General features: G+C 53.0%; 3 protein-coding genes across 11 annotated transcripts in view; 1 reads left to right on the plus strand and 2 right to left on the minus strand.

Annotated features, from left to right (window-relative positions):
* Window positions 1-46: 46 nt before the first annotated feature.
* Window positions 47-13,322, minus strand: SLC2A8 (solute carrier family 2 member 8). 3 transcript variants are annotated; one of them, XM_059410777.1, is made up of 10 exons: window positions 13,189-13,322; window positions 12,931-13,093; window positions 12,446-12,652; window positions 10,580-10,679; window positions 9,105-9,304; window positions 8,242-8,385; window positions 8,048-8,156; window positions 7,201-7,374; window positions 6,647-6,792; window positions 47-266 (listed from the first exon to the last, which is right to left on the minus strand). In XM_059410777.1, the coding sequence occupies exons 1-10, from the start codon at window positions 13,242-13,244 to the stop codon at window positions 84-86; spliced, it is 1,482 nt and encodes a 493-aa protein (XP_059266760.1). In that variant the 5' UTR covers window positions 13,245-13,322; the 3' UTR covers window positions 47-83. The 3 variants fall into 3 exon arrangements, with proteins under 3 accessions (XP_059266760.1, XP_059266761.1, XP_059266762.1); XM_059410778.1 differs by lacking the exon at window positions 47-266 and adding an exon at window positions 4,559-5,188 and having other exon boundaries at window positions 13,189-13,321; XM_059410779.1 differs by lacking the exons at window positions 47-266; window positions 6,647-6,792 and adding an exon at window positions 4,559-5,188.
* LOC132024411 (centromere protein T-like) lies at window positions 12,648-21,204 on the plus strand. 3 transcript variants are annotated; one of them, XR_009406241.1, is made up of 4 exons: window positions 12,651-12,852; window positions 14,108-14,212; window positions 15,088-15,536; window positions 20,422-21,204. XR_009406241.1 is itself a non-coding variant. In XM_059410780.1 (3 exons), exons 1-3 carry the CDS (start codon window positions 12,648-12,650, stop codon window positions 15,475-15,477), a joined length of 387 nt encoding a protein of 128 aa, XP_059266763.1. In that variant the 3' UTR covers window positions 15,478-16,179. The 3 variants fall into 3 exon arrangements, 1 of the variants encoding a protein (XP_059266763.1); XM_059410780.1 differs by lacking the exon at window positions 20,422-21,204 and having other exon boundaries at window positions 12,648-12,852; window positions 15,401-16,179; XR_009406240.1 differs by lacking the exon at window positions 20,422-21,204 and having other exon boundaries at window positions 15,088-16,179.
* GARNL3 (GTPase activating Rap/RanGAP domain like 3) overlaps window positions 16,359-21,801 on the minus strand; it is a 143,658-nt gene continuing 138,215 nt past the window's right edge. For all 5 annotated transcript variants that reach the window (XM_059410765.1, XM_059410764.1, XM_059410766.1 and 2 more), the window contains 4 exons: window positions 21,216-21,354; window positions 20,017-20,232; window positions 18,648-18,774; window positions 16,359-16,827 (listed from right to left, as the gene is read on the minus strand). In XM_059410765.1, the coding sequence (XP_059266748.1) occupies window positions 16,650-16,827; window positions 18,648-18,774; window positions 20,017-20,232; window positions 21,216-21,354 (660 nt within the window). In that variant the 3' untranslated portion in view covers window positions 16,359-16,649. The remainder of the gene's footprint in view (window positions 16,828-18,647; window positions 18,775-20,016; window positions 20,233-21,215; window positions 21,355-21,801) is intronic.

The raw sequence follows: 21,801 nt of genomic DNA on the forward strand, positions 1-21,801 counted from the left end.
TAGAGGAAAGGAGGGAGGGCCCCTCTGTATGAACAGGTAGCCACAGGCTGCGGCCTTGGAACTCTCGGAATATAAAAATCTTATCAGCAGGAGGGAGCTTCTTCAGTAATTTCAGGGGCAGAAGCCCCGAATCGTGTTAATAGTGTTCCATCAGCACTGCTCCACAGGCGATTCCTAAGTATTCTGTCCCTTGGAGGCTTCTGTGCTGTGCCAGAGGATATTTCAATGGGCTTCTTCAGAGCACCGATGACGTGTTTCCCCCTTGCCTGTTGAAAATTGCCAACAGTTTTCTGATCACTAATTCAGTTTTGAGGCATTTTGACATTAAAAGATGGGAATGTTTTACCTGGGAAACAGAAAAGAGTTTGGGGATCCTAAGGGCTCTTTTCATTTTGTCCTGCGGGTCCTTTTCAGCCACAGCTGGTAGTGTTTTTTTTTTTGCCAGTAGAATTATCTCGTGGGCCTTAAATGAATGTTGTTGGGATTCACTGCATTAGACAAGCCACACCCACAGATCTCTGAGATAAGCTTTTCTCTACCTTAGACTGCTGCAATTTGGGGGTTACTACTTGGGGGGCCAGAAATCTGAGATGGATCTCCTTGGGCTAAAATCAAGGTGTGGGGAGGGCTATGTTTCTTCTGGAGACTCTAGGGAAGGATTTTGTTTCTTACCTTTTACGGCTTCCAGAGACTGCCGGCCTTTCTTGGCTCCGAGCCCCCTGCAGTTGGTGCTGTTCTGCTCATGGCCACAAGGCCTAGCAGACAGGAACCCTATAATGGCCAGTGGGCAGTAGTGGTTTTCCTTGGTGTTGGAATCCCAACCAGGGCCACTGGGGGGTAGCCGAGTGCTTCACTCTCCAATAGGTGCAATTCTGCCTATGGCCACTGGGTGGCGTTCTTCATTGCCTTAAGAATGCAGAAGCTAAAATTCTCCTGGAAGTTCTGGGGGCAGAGGGATGGGACATGGGGTGTTGCGGGGCGCGGTGCAGATTTTCACCTTGGGAGGGGTAAAGCACAGCTTCTGCAGCTGCACCTGTCCTTTGGGGATGTTCCATCTGCCTTCCGTGGTCCTGTGCCAGGCTTCTGGGGCAGATTGAAGACTGTTAGCTAGGGCTGGCTCTGGTCCCTGTGGCATCTTCTGGTCTGATGAGGAGGCTCCCTCCCCCAGCCCCCAGGAAGTCCTGAAGACTGTGTGTCCACACAGTTTTCTGTGTGGAATCTCTGTGTATCCACAGTCATCAGTACCTATAAGTGGATGCTGGTAGCAATCAGAGATGGCTGAGTAGGAGTTGCCGAGGACTCAGGATTGGAAATAGAATAGGAAGAGAAAAATGTGTAAAGATTTCCCATGTCCCTTTGAGGCACTCTGTGCCATCCTTAGTTCTGGGTGCTTTACATCTCTCCGTTCATCTTCACAACAACCTCATGAGAGAGATAGTGTCATTATGCCCACTTTACAGGTGAATAAACTGAGGTTTTGAGAAGTTAAGTGGCTTGTCCAGGTCATGCAGGCCCTGAGTAGTATAACCAGAATTTGAACTAACAGAATTTGAACTGCTCTTCACCACTATGCTGCACTGGCTCCTGGACCCTGGGGTATGGAGGAAAGAGCCCAAGGTAGAACTGAAGCCACAATGTCTTCCTTGCCCACAAGTTTTAACCATCTCTACTTCCGTCAGTCATCAGCATCATCTCCATCTCTGCCCAGCTCACGTCCGTCTCTTCCACGTCACCTCCGTCTCTATGTTCTGTCTCCGTCTGTCAGCATCATTCCCGTCTCTACCACCTCTCTCCTCGCATTCGCTCATCTGTCACCTCCATCTCTCAAGTCTCCTCTGCTCCATCTCTCATCGCCCTAACTCTAGATGCAGTAGCAGAATTATCAATAAGCAGAAAACCAGAAACAGTCTGAATATGGAACAATGTGAGGTTAAGTTCTGACATATTTATACAACAGAATCCTCTCTGTTGAATTTCACCAATATTTAACCACCTGCTCTTTGCCACACACTAGGACTCCCGTGGCAAACAAATTGTTAAAAGAATGCTGAGAGCTTCCATTTCAAGCTGGTGGACCGAACTCACACATTTCCCCCTTTCTCTTCCTCTAGTTCCCACTGAAATGACAGTGAAGATGTGTAAAGGGAACAAAAACCATAACAGAATTGAGAACAGGTTCAGAGGTAGGGGGCATATACCAGCCACTGTATATGAACTAGGGGGGGTAATTAAAACCCCCTAGTTCTTCATTCCTAAATATGGACAACCAGAGTTCCCCAGATACGTGAGATAAACCAGCTGCATAGAAGGACCATAACCCGATTAATTGGTTCCAGAGGAAATCAGAGACTAGGAAACAACTTTCAAAAAATGAAAATGTACAAATGGTTTCATTCCTCACAGAGGCTACCAAGTGTTTTTGAGAATGTGGAGCCCCCGGAACTCTTGTGCGCCGGCGATGGGAAAGCAGAATGGTTACAGCCATTTCGGAAAACCATTTGGCAGGCTCTTACAGTGTAGTTAAGGGTGAACTTACTACAGGACCTGGTAGTTCCGTTCCACATATAGACTTGTAGCAGGTGTTTACGGCAGCTTTAGTGATGATAGCCCTTAACTGGAACTCGCCCAAATGTCCAATGGAACGCTACTCAGCAATTAAAGGAAATGAACCGCTGGGCCACGCAGCACAGATGCATCTTAAAAGCACTCTGCTAAGTTATAGAAACCAGACACAAAATACTACAAATTATGTGATTCCATTTTGTAAAAGTCTAGAAGATGCAAAGCTACAGAGACAAGACTGACTGTCAATGGACATGAAGGAGCATTTTGGCGTGAGGAAAATGTCCTATATCTTGACTGTGGTGCTGGATACAGAGCTGTGTGTACATTCAACCTAAGTTAACAAGTTTTTATACCTGCCATTGTTGAATTTCATGGCATGTAAATAATGCCCATAAGAAAGCTCATTTTAAAAAATGAAAGTATGTATCCTCAGGGAAAGCCCAAAGCCATTTCCATCACAAAGAAAAGTAGAGGATGCTTTGAAAAAAGAAATATATAATAAGATATATTAAAAAATCATTGTCAAAGCACCAATCAAAAGGAAGCTGGGGTGGTGATACTGATATCAAAGGAGACCTCAGAACAAGAGCTATTCCCCAGGACAAAGTAGGTCATTTCATAATGCTGAAGGACAAAAGCAATCAATATTAACAATCCCAAATGTGCACCCACCTGAGCGATGAGCTCCAAGGTGCAGGAAGCCAAACCCAGAGGAAGTGCAGGGAGAAACAATCCACATTCACAGGTGAAGGCTTCCGCACTTCTCTCTCGATAATTGATGAAACAAGTGGACAGGAAGTCGGCAAGGGTGTGAGAGACCCGAGCCACAACATCTGCAACTGACCTAAAGGACATTTGTGGCACACCGCGGATTCTCAACCCCATCAGTGGGCGTCTGGGCAGACGCTAAGAACGAGATTGTAGATACAGTTATTACATGGAAGACGTGGCTGCATGTGGACATGACCTTGCTTCCGGGAGGGCCCGAAGGAATTCGGACTTTGTTAAGGCTGAACGCTGTCCTGTATAATATGTAGCACATTTTATTGAAATCAGAGCAGCTGTTGCAGAATCTTCCAGAAACTCTCCCCACTGCGTTGCCCTGGACCCCACTGTACTTCCACTCCACTACTCCCCAGTCTCATTACAAGGCTAAACAGAAAAAGCTGAGGTGGGCACGTGGTGGCACTGCACAACCCATAAGTGAATAAAGCAGATCACAGAGTGGGAAGTGTGATGTCCTACTTGTGTCTAGTGATGCTAGAAAGGATATGTGTCGGGAGGAAGCTCTTTCGGGACAGACCCGAATTCTTTTTTTTTTTTTTTTTAAATACTTTATTTATTCATTTGACAGACAGAGATCACAAGTAGGCAGAGAGGCAGACAGGGAGAGAAAGGAAAAAGCAGGCTCCCTTCTGAGCAGAGAGCCCGATGCGGGGCTCGATCCCAGGACTCTGGGATCATGACCCGAGCCGAAAGCAGAGGCTTTAACTCACTGAGCCACCCAGGCATCCCTAGACCCAAATTCTTAAAAGAAGTTAACTCTGGAAAGCTAAACCTGTGAATAATTATTGTACCATTTATCCAAGTGAGTTAGTATTTGTAAAGTGCTTAGGGCAACACCTACCAGACAGTTAACTGCTATAAAAATAATTATACTAAATAAATCTAGGATTTTCAATTTTCCTACCATAAACATGTATTACTTATATAGTGGATAATAAAAGTAATCTGTAAAAGACTTCTGGCTCCATTAAAGTCAATAGAAAAAGAGATGCTTTTTTGTTGTTAATGAGATTTGGTGACTAATGATCCAGGGCACTGAGCCCAAGGACGGAGTCAAAAATGACCTTCAAGTGCCAAAGGGAAGCCTGGCAGACCATGAGAAAAAGGAAATCAATAGATGTTCTTGGCAAGGCCCAGTCTGTGGGAGGCCTACTTTAGGGAAGGGATAGGAAAATGCCCTTCTCAAACACACAAAGAGGCCATGCCCTGATTTTCTGAGTCAAATCTTTATTTGGCAAACAAAGCTCCTTCCTGACAATGAAGCCACATGAGGGGAGAAGTCAGGGACCGCCCCTCAGAAGCATATCCTCCAGAAAATGAGGAGTCAAGAGTCCCCCCTCCTCTGCTGTTGCTTTCGTGACAAGATGGATGCGGTCTGTGGACAATGGACTGCAGGGCAACGAGGCCCTTCCAAGATGCTCCCTTCCCTGGAGACGCAGAGGGGTGGCGGGAATTGGACCCGGGGGCCGGGAAACCTCATGCCCATGGTCTGCTGGGCTGTGGAGAGCTGGGTAGGAAGGAAGCGCCCTGGAGGACAAGGCTCCAAGGGACTGCAGTCCTGGATTCCAGCTCCCTGGGGACAGACAGGGGCTCCAGGCTCTGGCTGAGGCCCAGCTTGGAGTCGCAGGCAGGCTCCATCCCCCGCTGAAGCCCAAAGCTGGCCCTGAGAGGAGAGGCAGCCACGCACAAGAAGGGGTTGTCATCGCCCCTCAAAATGGGCTGTGATTTCCTCCAAAGTCTTTCCTTTGGTTTCCGGGACACAGGACAAAGTGAAAAGGACACTGAGGATGCAGAAGGCGGAGGCAAGCCAGAAGGCACCATAGGGCCTGAGTACCTCCTGGAAAGAGAGGGGAAGGCCTTGTGTGGACACGGCAGAAGGTCAGAGGCCCTCGTGTGATCCCAAGCTGAGGCCCCGGACTGCCTTGCCCAGGCTCCGGGGAGTGAAGGAGGGTCTGGCCCAGCCATCTGGAAGCTGGACCAAGCACCATATGGGGTGTGGATGTCGTCCGTCTGTCCGGGGAAGCTGATGCTCACTGTCACACCGGCTACCAAGTGACAGTGGGGCTGCCCCCGCACTGGGGTCGGCTTCCAGGGCCCCCAGACCTGTGCTCCTTGCTCTGCTTTGGCCCTGTGTTGAGTTCCCTGCCTCCAGAGGAGTCTCTTCTTGTTGCCAGCAGGAACGGGTGAGCTCTCAGCAGCTTGAGATGGGGCATGTGAGCTCACAGGGCACTTGGGGCTCACCAGCCATGGGAGGAAAGCAGTTCCCTCCGGTCAGAGCCTGGCCACCCTCCCAGCACAGGCGACCTCCCACATCAGCTCCTCCTCCCCTGGGACCTGCCCCCCCCCCACGCCCCCTCGGAAGTTCTTCTCTCGGCCCTTTGGACACTCTGCACTCCCAAGTCACTGTCAGGTCCTTTGCCGTCGCCTCCCTCCTTTGTTGCTCGTCTCCCCACAGCTCCCAGCAAGCCCTTCCCAGCTCTACTTCTCTGCCCTGGTCTTCCCAACGTGTTCCCCAGGGCAGCCCATCGGAGCGGGCCCAGGCCAGCCCCAGGCATCCACGCCTCTCATGGCCTGCCCCTCCGCACTCTAGCCCAGCCTCCTGGCGGTCCGTTCTCTCTCCGCCGTCCACTGCCACCCCAGTCCGGTGGGGAAGGGCACCCTGTCTACTCACTGCTGCCCCTGGCTCCTTGAACAGGCCTGGACCTAGTATGTCCCAGGAGGCGTGAGGGGAATGAATGCCTGACCGGATGGCCTGTCTGCTCCAGAACCATCCTCCCCTATCAGCTGGGGAGCCCTTGGGGCAGGATCCAGGTCTGTGTCAGTTCACGTGTGTGGAAGTAGCAGGATGCTAAAATGAACAGACGCTCCCACAAGCTTAAGGGGAAGGTGCCGTCATCCTCTTCCTCCATTTTCCGCCATGGAAGCTGGTTCAGAGAGTGTGAGCGGCACACCTAAGACTGCACAGTGGGAAGTGATCAAGGCGGGCTAGGAGCCCAGGCCTGTCAACTCCAAAGCCAGGGTTCTTTCCTGGCCCATGTTCCCAGCGTCCAGTGGTGGAGGCCAGTCCTGCTGGCCAGGAGAGCCTGAAGTCTCCCAGATGGTCATAGCCTGGGTTCCTCACCTTACCTGGCCTGTCAGGCTTCCCCTCAGCCCTGACCAGGATGGCTGGTGTCCCAGGAGGGTGGCTTCAGCCTTCATGCGAGGCCACTAACCCTGAGTCTTCCGCAGTTAAGAATAATTCTGAATAGTGCTCCCTACCAACTGTGAGGGGGAGGCCCTCTAGGCCCGCACTCACCATCACACTGCTGAACTCTTTCGTCACCAGGAAGGCCATGAACCAGTTAGTGAGGACGCACACACCAGTGGCCACGCCTTTGACGTGCAGAGGAAAGATCTCCGACATGAGGAGCCAGGGGATGGGCCCCCAGCCCACAGCGAAGCCTATGGGAGCAAGAGAGGCATCAGAGCCCATGTGGACGGACCCTCGGGCTTGCCACAGCACCCTCGTGCCAAAGCCTCGTGGTTTCCAGTCCAGCCCCTCAGCTCTGCGCCTTCCTTCAGCAATGTCTTGGGCCAGTCCCGCCACTGCTTACGCATCAGGCTTTTCTCTCTAGAATGGGGTCATGATGGGGCCTGCTTGGAGGGCTGTTTCGGGGGGGTATTAAGTGAAAGGGATAGAGAAGGGCTTAGCTCAGGGCCTGGGACAGGTCGGGGCCATAAATGCCACGTGGGGACCCATGTGCTAGTGACGCAAGCTTGGCAGGCCTGGCTTGCTGGGAGCCTCAGGAAGCTGGTGGTGATGGGAGGGCCCCGTAGCACCCCCAACCTCCCCACGGACCCCCTTCTCACCGGCAATGAAGAGGCACACGCTGCCCACCGCCAGCCAGGCCAGCCCCACGCTGGCGCTGGCGGGCTCCATGGAGAGAGGCGAGAGGAGCTCCACGTGTGAGGAGTTGCCGGGGCCGCCCTGCGTCAGTCTGAAGTAGGCACCGAAGGCGCTGGTGCTGAACACCATGACCACACCTGCGAGCGAGGGTGGCGGTGGGCGGGGCCCTGGGACAAGGGGCTGCAGCCTGGGCGTGTGGCTGGCACTCGGGGCTGGGGTCTCGGTGTGGTGTGGCCACAGCAATGAGGCCTGGGTTTCTCTGGGAGGGTTGTAGGCACTGGTGCCCAGACTGGCGGCCCCCAGCCCCATCCCACCAGCCCTGGCTCAGACCTTGAACCACAGCCCACTTGGAGAACCTCCGAGGCAGAGCCTCCCTGGCCTGAGCAGCAGCAGGGATTTAACCCCCACGCGGTGGATGGTCTCTGGGTCCTCACCACGGCCCCCCTTGGCCCCCATTTCAAACCGGGGAAACTGAGGTTCAGAAAGGTGAAGTCACTTGCCCTAACAGACCCCAAGCTTCCGAGTCACTTCTCCTCCCAGGTCCTCAGTTTCCACGTTGTAAACGGGGCTCTGATGGCACCTGCCTGGAGGCTCAATGCGAGGGGTGAGGGAAGCTTCAGTGGCCCTGGGAGCGCGGGCCTGGTGTTGGGGGGGCGCCCACGTGAATCTCCACCTTGTTCTCACGGGTGCTCGGCGGGCCTTTTCTTGCTGCCCTGAGGTGGCCTCAGCAAAGACCCTCAGCCTGTGGTGGGGAACCCGGCCTATGCCACTCTGCTTTCACAGGGCCAAGTCCTGGACCTCAGGCCTCACCTGACAAGGTCAGGAGCAGTCTCCGCCCAGCTCTGTCCATGATGAGGGCCGCCAAGGCCGTGAACAGCACCTGGATGATGCCCACGATGACCGAGGCCAGGCTGCTGTCCTGGGGAGATGGGCCGAGGTGGGTCAGTCAGAGACCCCGGGACTCGGCATCCAGATGAGGCAGCCTGGGGCAGAGGCCTCTTTACCTTGAACTTGGCCTTCTCGAAGATGGTCTCTGCATAGAACATGACAGCATTGATCCCTGACAGCTGCTGGAAGGCCATCAGCGAAACGCCAATGATGAAGGGCTTGTAGATGCCAGGATGCCTCAGCTGGGCCAGACGGAAGCCCTGCTCAGACAGAGGCCGGTGTCAGTGCTCCTCCCTCCCCGCTCCTGAGGGACCACTGTCCTAAACCCTGAGCATCAGCTCCTTGTCACCAGGGCCTCGCATCAGGGACGGGTCCCCGCATCACTTTAGCCTTATCATTTGTAAGGTGACAAGATCCTCACCTCCCCATGCCCCTTTCTGATTCGTTGGGGGGTACGACGAAGAGATGACACGGACTCAAAGCCAGGGGTTCCAGAATCCCACCAGCCCCAGGCTAGGCCTGGGCCGAGCGCCTCTTGCAGCTGCTGAATCCCTGCCACCCGCAGGCACGTGCTGGGAGTCCCATCTTACAGATGCAGAAAGGCAGGCTTAGGGATGTGAGGGTCACACAGCAGGCAAGTGGCAGAGACAGGGTCTCCCGCCCTACAGCGCCCCACCTAGAACTCCGATTCCTCAAGTTTGCACGCCTGTGTTTCCCCTTGACCCAGCGGGCCTTTTCTCTTCCTGGAGCGGGAAGGTCAAGGCTAGGGCCCGGGTAGTTAGTGGGGCTCCAGCAGGCCCCTGCTTGCTCACACAGAGGACAAGGGCCCCACTTGTGCCTCCATTCCCCACGCGTGTGCGAAGCCGTGGGGATGGGCTGTGCGGGCTCCCCTGGCTGCAGAAGGGCCGTACCTCCCCGCTTCCTACCCACCCCCCACCCTCTGTCCCAGCCCACCCCGGCTCTGGCTCCGGTCCCTCACCTGGTGCTCAGCCCCAGCAGGGGCCTCCTCCTGGACCTGCTCAGAGCCCCACAGGAAGTGCATGGCGGCCATGGCTTCCTGGTGCCTCTGCCGGGTCAGCAGGAAGCGGGGAGTTTCGGGCATGTAGCACATGAGCAGCAGCATGAAGGACGCGGGTGCGCAGCCCAGAACAGCCAGCCAGCGCCACTCTAGGACCCAGCCTGGTGGGGGGGCAGGGGGTCAGATGTCAGAGCGGAAGTGGGCCAGGCTGGATCTTATCAGGCCGTGCCCGCCCTCTCGCCAACCCAAGGACTCAGCTTCAAGCGTGGGGGGCCTCACTACCTCCGCGTGGCTATACTCCTGTTTGTCACCAATATTGTTGTTGCCAACTGGGGCTGGTAAGTATTGTAGAAATGCTGGTGGGTACGTCATGATGCTACATCGGCTCAGTAAATATTTATGCGGCAATTAAAAACAGAATGAGGCATCTGCTCTTTGTCTAAAAAGTAGGGGAGGGAGAACGAATATGCACAGACTCTGGAAGGCCACCAAGCAGCAGGCGAGGCAGGTCCTTTGGACGGGAAGGGGGACAGCATGGGAGAGATGCTTCACGGAACACCAGTGGATCAACCGTCACAGAAGCTGATTAAGGAACATGCTGGTTAGGATGAGCTGGAGGGAATTCTGTAGGCATACTGACAGCCGCGTGTCTGTCCCAAATGTCAATGTCTGCATTTGGCAGGGGGTTTGGTACCCCGAGGGGCCTCCCAAAGCAGCCAGACTGCTGGATGGTAAGTGGGCAAAAATCAAAGAGCCCAACCAGGATGTTGCCCACTCCGAAGAACCAGGCGGCACGTACTCTGGTCCCTCTGGGTCTCAGGACATCCTTTGATAATTCTCATTGACAGCCTTGGACTAGGTGGGGTTCTCATCACTTAAAGACAGAGGAAGTAAGGCTCATTGGGGCAGTGTGACTGGCCCAAGGTCACACAGTCAGTAAGTGTCCCCTGACATTGTACTGTCTGATGTGAAGTCTCTCTCCACCCCAGTTCTGGTGAAAACATGTCTGCCTCTAGAAGCTTCCTCACGCTGACCCCAGCTCTGACCCTTGGGTCAAATTGCAAATTCAGTACTTGTATTTCTGAGAGACATGCTTGGGCCCTCCAAGCCCCTGGGCTAAAGAGTTTTAGGGGTGTCCCAGCCACCCCCTTGAGTCCTCAAGTTTGTCACTGCACAGTGAGGTACTGACCGAACCAGTCAGCCCTTACCCCCATTGCAATGGACTTCTTCCCTGGGAAGATGAGGACACCCCCTTCCCCAGCTCTCCCTGGAACATAGTCACAAGACCCACATGTCCCAGGGGCTCAGGGAGCTGGTCTATATGACAGGCTGTGTGACCTTGGGCAAGTCTCTTGACCTCTCTGAACTTCAGTGTCTACATTTGTGAAAAGGCCACGCAGCCATGAACTGGGATCAAAAGAGAGGCTGTGAAATACCTGCCAGGTAGGCCAGGAGGATGCCTGTGACGACCATCAGTTGGACACAGGAGCCCAGCAGCCCCCTCACTGCGGGGTAGGAGATTTCAGAGATATACACCTGTGGGCAGTGAAGAAGAAACTTTACTCGGGCTGAGAGTTCTTAAAACTGAAAAGCCTCAGCCCTTCAGAGTTGAGGAGAGCCTTGGCGGGGGGCTGCTGCAAGCCAGGTAAGCAAGCAGGTCCCAAGTCAGCAAAGCCCTCCCCATACCTCCCCAAGGATCAGCAGCAGGTGTTTTAAAGGGGAGTAAGAATATAGATACATGGCTTGCTCGGTGTGTGTGTGTGTGTGTGTGTGTGCGCGCGCGCGCGCGTGTGTGTGTGTGTGAGAGAGAGAGAGAGAGAGAGAGAGAAGGCCACAAAGCCTTTCAAACTTTGTGTGTGTGTGTGTGTGTGAGAGAGAGAGAGAGAGAGAGAGAAGGCCACAAAGCCTTTCAAACTTCGATCGCATTGTATGACTACCCTTGATCAAACCAGGTTCTGATGCAGTAGGTTTAGGGTGGGGCCCCAAATTCTGCCTTTCTTTTCTTATTTAATTCACTTATTTGAGAAAGAGCAGGGAGCAAGGGAGCGGAGGAAGGGGCAGAGAGAGAGGGAGAAGCAGACTCCTTGCTGAGCAGGGAGCCCAAAGTGGGGCTCCATCCCAGGACCCTGAGATCACGACCTGAGCTCAAGGCAGATGCTTAACCACCTGAACCACCCAGGGCCCCCCGCAAGATTCTGCCTTTCTGACTACCTCCAGGTGACACCCGGGCTGCTGGTCCCAGAATCACACTCTCAGTGAGAGTGAGTGAAAGCCAACTCTTTGCCTCAGTTGCTACCAGTGACTGCCACTGTTTCCTCTGGGATCCGGGGTCAGAAAGGTCTTACCCATACTTCTAGGTGATTCTGTACCTTATGCCCACGAGTAAGATGGGCATGTTTTTGTCCAGTAACAAAACCCAAAACATAAAATCCGACTCAGCTGCTACCTGCCGCCCAGCAAATACAGGTAAAATGAGTGGTGGGAGCAAAAGGATGACCAGGGAGGACTCTGAGCCACTACTTTAATCTTGACAGGGTTGGCGTGTGGCTGGTGGACCATCCGAGCCTCGTGGCCTGCAGAACGGTTTACTGGTCACCCCGCAATTTCCGCTGCCAGGGTCCAAGCCCTCCACAAGCCACACCAGGGCTCTATATGCAGCTTTGCTTAATCCCTACAACCACTGCATGAGGTAAAGCCATTATTCCCATTTTACAGGGGAGGAAAGTGAGGCACAGAGAGGTATACTCTGCCCCAGCAAGTGAAGATCCCTGGATTTCACCTGGGTAGACGGCTCCCAAGTCAGCCTGGACAGTGGTGCACTGGAAGATGGGAAGCAGCGGGAGGACTAGCTCCTGAGTAGTGAAGGGGAACAGCAGAGCCCAGCGGCCTTTGCTGCCAGGACAAACAAGAACAGGATTTTCCTGCTACACCGTAGTCAGTGGTCCCAATGACAGCGGGAGAGCTAAGCTTTACTCTAGGCTTCTGTGACCATCCACAGGTGGTATCTTATTTGTAGAGCAAAAGAGAGGCCTGGTTAAGTGGCACAGTCCTGGGTTCGAGTAATAGCTTCGCCACTGCCTAGTTGTGACTCGACAAAGGGCTTCAGTTTCTGAAGCTCACTTCATCTGTCATCGAGGATAACGGCGGCTCCTTCCAAGGCCGGTTGCGGGGTCGGGGTGGGGTGGGGTGGGGAAGATAAAGCCAGCGAGGGGCGCGGTGCCAGGCACCCAGGACGCCACAGCCAGGGAGAACCACGCCCCAGTCCTTCCCTGTCCCAGGGCGCGAGGCTGGGGGGCACTCACCGGGGCTACGAGCGAGGCAATACCGCAGGCCAGGCCGGTTAGGAGGCGGCCCCCGAGCAGCATCCACACGTTCTGGGCCGCGGTGATGACGGCAAAGCCGACCACGAAGGGCGCGGTGCAGAGCAGCAGGCTCAGCTTGCGCCCGGCGCGGTCCACGAGCCAGCCTCCCAGCACGCCCCCCGCCGCGGCTCCCAGGGTCACGATGGCCTGGGGGCGGGGCGACCGCACGGTGGAGAGGGGGCGCCACCGCGCCGCAGCCCAACCTCGCCCTCAACTCCAGCCCCAGCAGCCTCCTGGAAGAGGGGATGGGGGTCCCAGGCTGGCGGTCGGGGGTAGGGAGCCGGTGACCCCCGGCAGGAGAGCCGGGACGCACCGGGCAGAAGGTCTCAGTGCCCGCCCGAAGCCAGGTAAGCGCGGGAGACCCTCGCGCGTGGGGTGGAGGACGAGGGGCCCAGGCGGGGTGGAGGGTGAGCCCGAGGCCTCACCCCGAACCAGGAGGCGGCGGCGTCATCGAGGCGCAGGGCTGGGGACGCGGCGCGGCGCAGGCTCGGGATGGCCGGGGAGCTGTAGCCGAGCGCGAAGCCGAAGCTGAGCGGGCCCAGGGCGGCGGCGAAGGCGGCGAGGAAGACCCGGCGGCTGAGGGGAGCGCTGCGGAGACAGGGCGGCCGGTGAGCGGCGCCGGCCTGGGCGCAGCAGGAGGGGCGAGTCTGCGTCCCGGGCCCGGGTCACCCCCACCCGCTCACCTGCCGCCGGGCGGCCCCAGGAGCGGCTGCGTCTCCTCCGGGTCCTCCGGCGTCATGTCCGCAGTCAACGCCTGCTTGGTCAGCTCTGTTGCCTGAACCGCCACGGGTCCCGCGAGTGCAGCCGGTACCCGCCTCTCTGGGCAGAGCCGGCCAATAGGCAGGGAGGGGAGTCTTTGGGGTGGGATGGGGACGGCCAATGGGAACGCCAGGCGGTGGTAGCCTCGCCGCTAAGCACCACCCTCCAAATCAAAGCCAACCAATAGGAGAAAAGAACCGGTTGGCGACGCCCACTGAAAACGCCCTTAGGACCTGCCTAGCCAGTGCTTGGGTGGGGCGGGGTTTGTATGTGGGCCTGGAGTGGAACCGTCCAATAAGAGTGTGGTGCGAACCCAGAGGCGGGATCAGAAAGCGAAGCGGAGCCAGCCAATGAAGGGGTAAAGCGAGGATTGCATGGGCTCCTGGATCCGCCTCTCTGTCTAGCTTCAACCAATGAGGCTAGCAGCAGGACGAAGGTGGAGCCACTACACAGCGCACGGGACTTCCCGCACCGACTCAGGGCAGCGGCGCCTCGGCTACCTGGTCCGCTGTGCGGTTCCTGCTCTGAGTCAACTGGTACCCTGGGGCGGGGGTTCAACGCGCCTGGTCAAGCTCAGCCCACTGACACCCGCAGGGAGGAATGTCCTGGGCCGCTCTCTTTCCTCTCGCAACCTGGGCTGCTGGGGGCAGAGGCATGGCCCTGCGCGCTGCAGCCGACCTCGGTGCGGGTCAGATTGTTGACGGCTACGAGTCGACAACCACCAGGGCCACCAGGACCTCGAGGTGCTGCGGAGCTGTGTTGGGCAGGGCCCTCATATGTGTGACTAATCGGGGCTTAAATGATGAACCCCGGGTTCCCAGTTAAGTTCCACTCACTTCATAGGCCATCCTGACTCTGGAATCTCCATCTTAACACCTGCCGTCTTGGAGTCTCCTGCGGCTATTAATAGCCAACTTCTTCACTTGAGCACCCAAGTGACTGCTGGAGGTAGGATGATGTTAGAGCTCTGATGTTAGGGCTCGGCCATTTGTACCCAACCCTTCTCTGGGTGAGGCAGCTGAGTTGGGAGTGCTGAGTAATTCTTGAAAGAACCAGGGCTATGAGAGTAAGAGGTTTGGCTTCTAATCCCTCTCTGGGCCTCTATTTCCTCATCTCTAAGTGGGGATGACAATATCTACCTTCCGGGATGGTTTTAAGCAGAGGCAATATCCACGAAAGACCAAGCACATGTGAGGCCCTCAAATGCTAGCCCATTTGATTATGAAAGTCGTTTGACCTGGTGCAACCTCCTGATTGTACTATCTTTAAAGACAGGCAACTGCCCATCTATGCTTCCACAGCAGCTTGTACTCGAGTTATAAATTCTTATCTCAGCACTTATCTCTGCTGTGTGATCACTTGTTTACTTCCCTCCCTCCATTAATGGATGTGACCTCTTCCTCCACACAGTGGGCCCCTGGTGTTTGCAGAGTGGATGAATGCCTCCAACTCCAAGGGCATATTGCTGCCAGGGGTAGGCAGAAGGGCTTATGTGGACGGGATGTTCCAGTGAGCCCAGCGAGCACCAGCCCTCCGAGCCACAGGCCCTTACAAACCTGCTTCTGCCCTCTGGATGGTGGTCTCCCTTCCCAAGGGTGCAGCATTCACCTCTTGGACCTTGTAAGCAGATATTGCTGCCAGACCACCTCCGATCCCCCTTTTATAAGCTAATCACCATCGATCTGATTAGTAGTGCCCATTTCTTGCCCTTTCTACATTCACTCCTCAGATTTGTGACTCTTGTCAAATCATGGGGCCGTTCTGATGCTTCCAATCTCTTTGGAAGAATGTTCTAAATCACCCTTGGTTTTCTTCTATTCCAGGCTGAGAAGCAAGAAACTCTGAGCGGGGGAGAGAGGACAGAAAGAACACACAGACAAACTCATAAAGCTTACAAATTAGTTTAACATGAAAAACACCAGTCAGATCCAACTGACACAAGGCACTCAGCCTGACTCTGTATGGTGGACAAGGGAGAGAGCAGAGCTCTGGGGTCAGAGAACTCACAGTTTCAAATCACTGTCCCTTTCTGAGCCCCAGTTTACTTATTTGAAAAGCAAAAATAATAAAATCTAACGCCCAAAACTTTTCATGAGGTTGAGATTCAGCATGCGATGGGTCTTGTGTTTTCCCCAGATATGCAAAGGGTAGAAGGAAACACAGGAGGGATCGGCAATGCTGAGCACAGCGAGGGTCTACCCGGCTATACTTAGAAAGCGCTGTCTTCAGAGACAAAGAAGCTCTCTCCACAGTGTGCAAGGCCCACAAGGAGGTAGGACCCAAACTTCTGTAATATCTGTCAGGTCAAGGTCATGTCAAACACAGTTCTCTGCATTCCCAGAGAAGGCTTACAGAAGAACCCTCAGCGATGCTTTCTTGGGGGAATGATTTAAAGTTTCTTTTGGTGGGTAATTTGGGCAAGAAGAGAGCTAATAAAATGGAATCCGTTAGAGTAAAGCCAGAGGTAAATTACCTTCTTCACACAGATTAACATTTTTACAGTGTCAGTGAAACTAGGTTTCCCCCTTTGAGCTCCCGTGGCTAGAGGCTGACATTTCACGGTTTCATTTGCACCTGGTCAAGCCCACATTTTCTTCTCACTTTGAGGGGGAGCAACAGAAGGCAGGTCACGAGAGGAGAAGCACAATCACTCGGTTCACATGAGAGAGCAAAGCAGACCTGAACACGGGAAGGGAGCTTGAGGATGGTGGTTTTGGTGGCAAGGAGCGACTGTTGCTGGCTGTATGACTACAGAGTAACAACGAAACCAAACAAAATAATCTTAAGACTCTTAACAGGCTCCTACCCCTTTCTTATTCTTTGTGAGACACAAGGAGGGAGCAGGAGCTTCTAAGAACGAACCATTCAGCTTTTCTCAAAAGTCAACAGGCAGGGACACAGCTGGTTTCAAACTCAGTGAACTGAAACAGCAACAGGGGCCAAAGGTGCAGAAAGCAAACTTATTTATAATAAATTTAAAAAGCAATGGCTTTTCTTTATAAAAGAAACACATTATGTGACATAAATCAAAACCATAATGAAAAAATAATTTTTCCATCTAAGTATATAAAATATAAGAGAAGGTTGCAGTAAATAAGAATGAACATTTTTGATTTATTCAAAGTTTCAATCTAAAACCGCAATGAAATCTACCACCTTTATTACAAGGGGACGGATGGTTCCTGAACAGAAAGAAACTAAGGTCAAGGAAGATGGCACCGGACATTAGAGAGACCCAAACCGTCCAGGTGTGCAGAAGGTTTGGTCCAGTAGATCACGGGTCGGCTAAAAGCCACATTTTGTTGAGAAATGCTGTCAGAATTGGTTAAAGAGTATAAACCTCCATAAGAAAAATTAAAGATGGCAAACTCAATCCGGACCCTGTTTATTTCAGGTCAATAATGTCTTCATCCGAGGAGGCTGTAAGCTGAAAGGGGCTGCTGCCCCACACAGGGCTGCCTTCTCTGTCCGCCACAGGGTCCTGGTCAGAGCCCGTTGAGTGGTAGCGCCCCTCGGGGTTGGCTTCTGGAGCAGAAGGACTTTCCAAGGAGGCAGTGGTGATCCTAGAAGAGAAAAGTCACGTAACTGATCCCTGGAGAGCACTAGCGACCTGGGCCCCTTCCGTCAGGCAGTTTCCTGCTCATTTGAGCTCAGAAAGCCTGTCTCCCCCCCACAACCCACCCATTAGAGGGGAAAGGTAGGGACATGCAGGAGTCATCCCCACAGGGTCTGGGGTCTGCAGTCAGCCAGCCCTAACTCATGGGCTACTGGGAGTTTTAAAGGCCAGAAGTGACACATAGGAGATGTCTGGGGTGTTTTTTGCCTTTCTAAAGGGCAAGTCGGATAATGTCACTCTCTGCCTAAAACCCTCCTGGGCTGGGGCTCCCTGCAGCCTGAGGATAAGGCTGACACCCCAACAGGTAGGGCCACAGACCACAGGATCTGCCCCTGCAGACCCTTCTGCTTCCTCCCAGCCCACCTCACCCCCTTTATTTTCTCTTGTACTCAGGACACTCTCTTGATAGCTGCAAAACCAATTTGACCAAGTTGAGGGGATTAATTCATTCAACGAGTACTCATTTGGCTTGTGAAAGCCCCCCAGGCCCAGTCTTTGGGCTGCTCAACAGGCCATGCCTTTCAGAGCCCCTGCTGTTCCCCTCATGCCTTCTAATTCAGTCAAAGCTTGGCTCAATGCCAAGCCCTTTTGACATCCCCCTCCCAAAGTAGAATTTCTACCCACTCCCCCATCACTTTTTAAAAATTTCCTTACAGCGCTTGTCACTATTGGAAATGACTTAATTTGCTTAATTGTTTACAGGTTTATGGTCTGTGTTTCTATACTAGAATGTAAAGTCCAGGAGGGCAGGACTTGCCACGAAATAGGGCTCAGTTTGTGGAATTAGAGCATCTGTGAATGCCAGCTCCCTCTGGGCCAGACTAATGCTAATTGGACCTGTGAGACCTGGCTGGGCCTCTGCTGGTGTTTTAGACCGTCCCTGCTCTAGGTGGGGGGTGGCCCGCACTCCTCATTCCTGTGTCACCCGCCGTCCAAGAATGCTGCAATTCCTAGAGTGTTTTTGTTGGCCTTCCCCTTGGCCTGTGGACCCCCAAAAGTGATCTGCATATCCCCAACACCCAGCTCAGGGCCTGGTGCTCTAAGAATGGGTGTTGAGTGAATTACTAGAGTCTGGACATGTTGCCCCCTTATCCTCCATTCAGGAGCCTGAGGGACACGGAGGCTCTTAGAGGACAAATCAGTGGGATTTAACAAACGTTCATGGACATGGGATATTGACACGCCGTTCACTGACGTGACGTCTGAAAAGGCTATCCCTATTTCTATTCCCACCAGAAGCATTAGAGAGGGCCTATTATCTGTCCTCCTACTGAGCACTGTCACTTAAAAATATCTCTGTCGGGGAGCCTGGGTGATATCGTCAGGTAAGCATCTGACTCTTGGTTTTGGCTCAGGTTGTGAGATCGAGCCCCACACTGGGCTCCATTCTTAGCGTGGAGTCTGCTTGAGAGTCAATTTCCATCTCCCTCTGCCCTTCCTGCTCATGCTTGCTCTTTCTCTCTCTCTCAAATTAATAAATAAATCTTAAAAAAAAAAAGTGTCAATCTGGTGAGGAGAAAAAAAAGAAAAGAAGGAAAAAAAATCTCTTAATGTATTTTTATGAGCTTCACTGAGTTGTCATTGAGGTTGCCCCCTTGCCTGGCATGCCCCTTCCCCACCGGGGCCAGCCTTGGGGTCCTCAGAGAGGGGCTGGATGCTGATTCTCTGGCTATGGCATCATCAGTCAGCAGAAAGGGCCTCATGGCAGTGCTGTGACCCAAACGGCCACCACCCTGAGCAGGGACAGCTTGGGATGGCCTGCTGTACCTGTCACTGCTAGTTGATCTCGCTGTCCCTGGCTTTGGGCCTCCTTGGCTTTCTTCTAATTGCTTCCGGGCTTTTGATTTGGGCTTTGGTGCTCCTTCTGACCTGGGTCCAGCTTCATCAGAGAGGCCTGGATTAGAGGGGAGAAGCACAGGTCAGGGGGTTATTACCTAACACTGGGCTGCCTCGGAGATAGGAAATGTCCTTTTATTTTTTTCTTGGTTGGTTACTGGTGCATTATTGGGTTAGAGTCAGGAAGCGTTAATAAAGTACATATTTTAAAGTAATTGGTTTTCTTGTAGGCAGAAGGGTTTTTTTGTTTTTTTTTTTCCTGATCCTGAAGACTATATTCATAGGGAGGGAGGAAGGAAACTCAGAACGGTCTAGAGGAGGAGAGAAGAATCTATGATCCTACCACTGGAGACAATAATTCTCCAACTCCGGGGCTCAATTTCAGAAAAGCTCAGTGGTTTGTGAAACAGCAGGCTGCAGATCACGCTTTCAGAGGGAATAGTGGGTTAAAATAGCAACATGCATACTTTGAGAGCACAGTGGAAGGCACGGACTTCTAAGACTGACCCACTTCGGTGGAATCAAAGCCTGCCCATCAGGTGGCCGGCCTCCCTTCCCCAGGGGTCAGGAAACGTGACTGCAGGCCAGGGGTGCCCTAAGGTGATCTGTCCTTGCAGTTTAGGCCGTGCAGGTCCCAATTAGGTTTCAAACCAGTTCTTACTGGTTTAGCACATCCCTTCCTTTTTCTTCAGTTTATTTTCACCATTCGGAACAATAGTCTTTCTAGCCGGTCTCGCCTCCGCACAACTATCTCGTGCTTCGTGCTTTTCTGGTCTGATCTCCCATCAGTGTTACGGAGAGAGAGAGTTCTACCAAATATCTCACATCCGCACCATGCCTACAGACATGCCCCCACGTCTCTGGGCTCTGAGAAGTCGTAACTGAACTGCACCATGAATACCAAAAACATGGTGAATTTAAACTTCCAAATATCACAGGTTATCTGAGAACTGCATGTTGTAAACCCTTCTAGACACTTTCGAGGAAATCCTACATATACAGATACTTATATTTTAAGAAATTGCATCAGACTAGATCTACTGTTTTGTCAACTGCCTTTTCCACTCTTAATCTGTTATGGGCAGCCTTCCACACCAATAAATACAGACTGACACATCGTTGTTGGGGGTAGACTGTATACTATTCCTAGGTGTAGCTGCACTATGACGGGTTTATAAATCCCTTGTTAAAGGGGAAGTTTCTTTTTTAACTCATTGTTTTCGAGGATGATTAACATCCAAAGATGAAACCAGCTGGCTTATTTATAAGCAGTAAAAACACAAAAACGGCCCGCTATTACCCAGCAATTCCCTGCGTGTCCTGCTGGCTATTTCTTTAATCTCCATGCGGGACAGGGACAGGGAGTGAGTGACGGGAATGGCGGCGATGCCTAGGCCGATGGCCGTGGGAGGGGTGACGGCCTTGGAGACTAGAGGCGACTTCAGAGGTCGTTCGATGCTTCTGCCCACAAGGTTTCTGAGCGGAATCTTGTACAGATTTTTGGATGGAGTTTCACCTGAAATATGATTGAGGGAAGAACATGAGAACTCTAAGCCAGGTCTGTACTATTTACGAGGGTGACTTCCGGTTCTTCAACCCAGGGAGCAGGAAAGAATTATGCTGCATGCTGACCTCTCAGACCCCATTAGGGGCAACAGAGGGATGATGCCCGATGGCTTTGGTTTTAAGGGCACCGCTTTCACAGGTACATGGTGAAAAATGCTCCTGCTACTGTCTCCACGTGCCCAGCTTCTAGGAGGACAGACAGCGGCAGCACGCCCAGAAGCACCCTGCCTTCTTGGGACTCCCGGTGCTTCCAGGGACAGGAGGAGAAATGGCTGATGTGCTGAGAAGCCAGGAGAAGCGCTCAGAGCCCAGCGGTAACCACAGCAAAGGTCTTTGGGATTCGTGAGCAGAGGCAGATGGAATGAAAGCTGAGTGCGTTCCGTAGGATTTAGGACTCTATCCTTTTGGCTATAAAAACCTACCAGATCATTGACATCCCTGAAGGAAAAACACCTTTGCTGGGGCAAGTTGTAATTTCTAGCCCTCAACTCCCTTCTCCCCATGGAAACAATTCTTTTCATAATGGGATTTTGGTTGTTGTTGTTACCATGAATTTCTTAAGAATGCAACCAATGCATTCAGAATGCAAGGCTTTATATATCTTTAAATAGTGACTTCGTTAGGCAGTAATCACATGTTGGTATTTGAGAATGAACTAGAGAAATCAGAATGGAGGGACTCCTGGGTGGCTCAGTCCATTCAGCATCTGCCTTTGGCCCAGGTCATGATTCCAGGGTCCTGGGATGGAGTCTCGTGGTGGGCTTCCTGCTCAGCAGTAAGTCTTTCTCCCTCTTCCTCTGACCTTCTGCCTGCTTGTGCATGTGCGCACACACTTTCTCTCTCTCAAATAAATAAAAATCTTAAAAAAAAAAAAAAAGAAACCAGAATAGATTGGAAATATCTATTAATAAGACAGTAAAAATTGCACTTCACCTTCCCCCAGGGAAGAAGGAAACACTGGAGTATCTCGGCCTGGGGGTGTCTGCGGAGAATTATGGGCACTGGCCCCCTTGGAGCTACCTCCGGACGAGACCTCGTTCACAGCAGTGGTTGCTGTGAAGTAAATATCCGACTAGAATGAAAGAGAAAGCATTAGGGAGCTGCATGGCTTAGAGGCCCCGCACCCACGGCCCTTCCATCATCACCGCAAAGCCTGCAACCTTTCTTGGCTCAGCTGCTCTGTCCTTGGGGTGTGCAGTGTGGTAACACACCTGGGCACGAGGCTTCCAGAGCAAAAGTCCTGCACTGTCACTCCAGACCTTGCCTAGGTATCCAGTCCCCCACACTTTCCCTTATTTGCTTGTTGATTCACAGCAGAAAAGAGTCCATTTCCCAAGCCAGTGCACACCGGCCTAACAGGAACGTCAGGCCCGCTGCAGTGTCAGACCTGGAAACTATCTGGGGTTCAGTCGGGTCCACTTACAGATGGGGGCACGGACCTTTCATTCACTGGCTCAGCAAACACTCATGCACATGGGCCCTGTGCTGGCTCTGGCGGGAACAGCAGGGGGCGGGGCTG

This window comes from Mustela nigripes, chromosome 9, assembly GCF_022355385.1.
Source record: "Mustela nigripes isolate SB6536 chromosome 9, MUSNIG.SB6536, whole genome shotgun sequence".
In the NCBI taxonomy this organism is placed as follows: Eukaryota; Metazoa; Chordata; class Mammalia; order Carnivora; family Mustelidae; genus Mustela; species Mustela nigripes.

What these genes read in the sequence shown, in the direction of transcription:
- LOC132024411 (XM_059410780.1), top strand. Translation starts at nt 12,648, where the DNA reads ATGGCCTGGGGGCGGGGCGACCGCACGGTGGAGAGGGGGCGCCACCGC. An exon ending in CAGTGCCCGCCCGAAGCCAG is followed by an intron (nt 12,853 to 14,107) that starts GTAAGCGCGGGA and finishes CTCACTTCATAG; the next exon opens with GCCATCCTGACTCTGGAATC. An exon ending in CACCCAAGTGACTGCTGGAG is followed by an intron (nt 14,213 to 15,400) that starts GTAGGATGATGT and finishes TGTTTTCCCCAG; the next exon opens with ATATGCAAAGGGTAGAAGGA.
- SLC2A8 (XM_059410777.1), bottom strand. Translation starts at nt 13,244, where the DNA reads ATGACGCCGGAGGACCCGGAGGAGACGCAGCCGCTCCTGGGGCCGCCC. An exon ending in CCGCCGCCTCCTGGTTCGGG is followed by an intron (nt 12,653 to 12,930) that starts GTGAGGCCTCGG and finishes CCCCGCCCCCAG; the next exon opens with GCCATCGTGACCCTGGGAGC. An exon ending in TTGCCTCGCTCGTAGCCCCG is followed by an intron (nt 10,680 to 12,445) that starts GTGAGTGCCCCC and finishes CACTGCCCACAG; the next exon opens with GTGTATATCTCTGAAATCTC.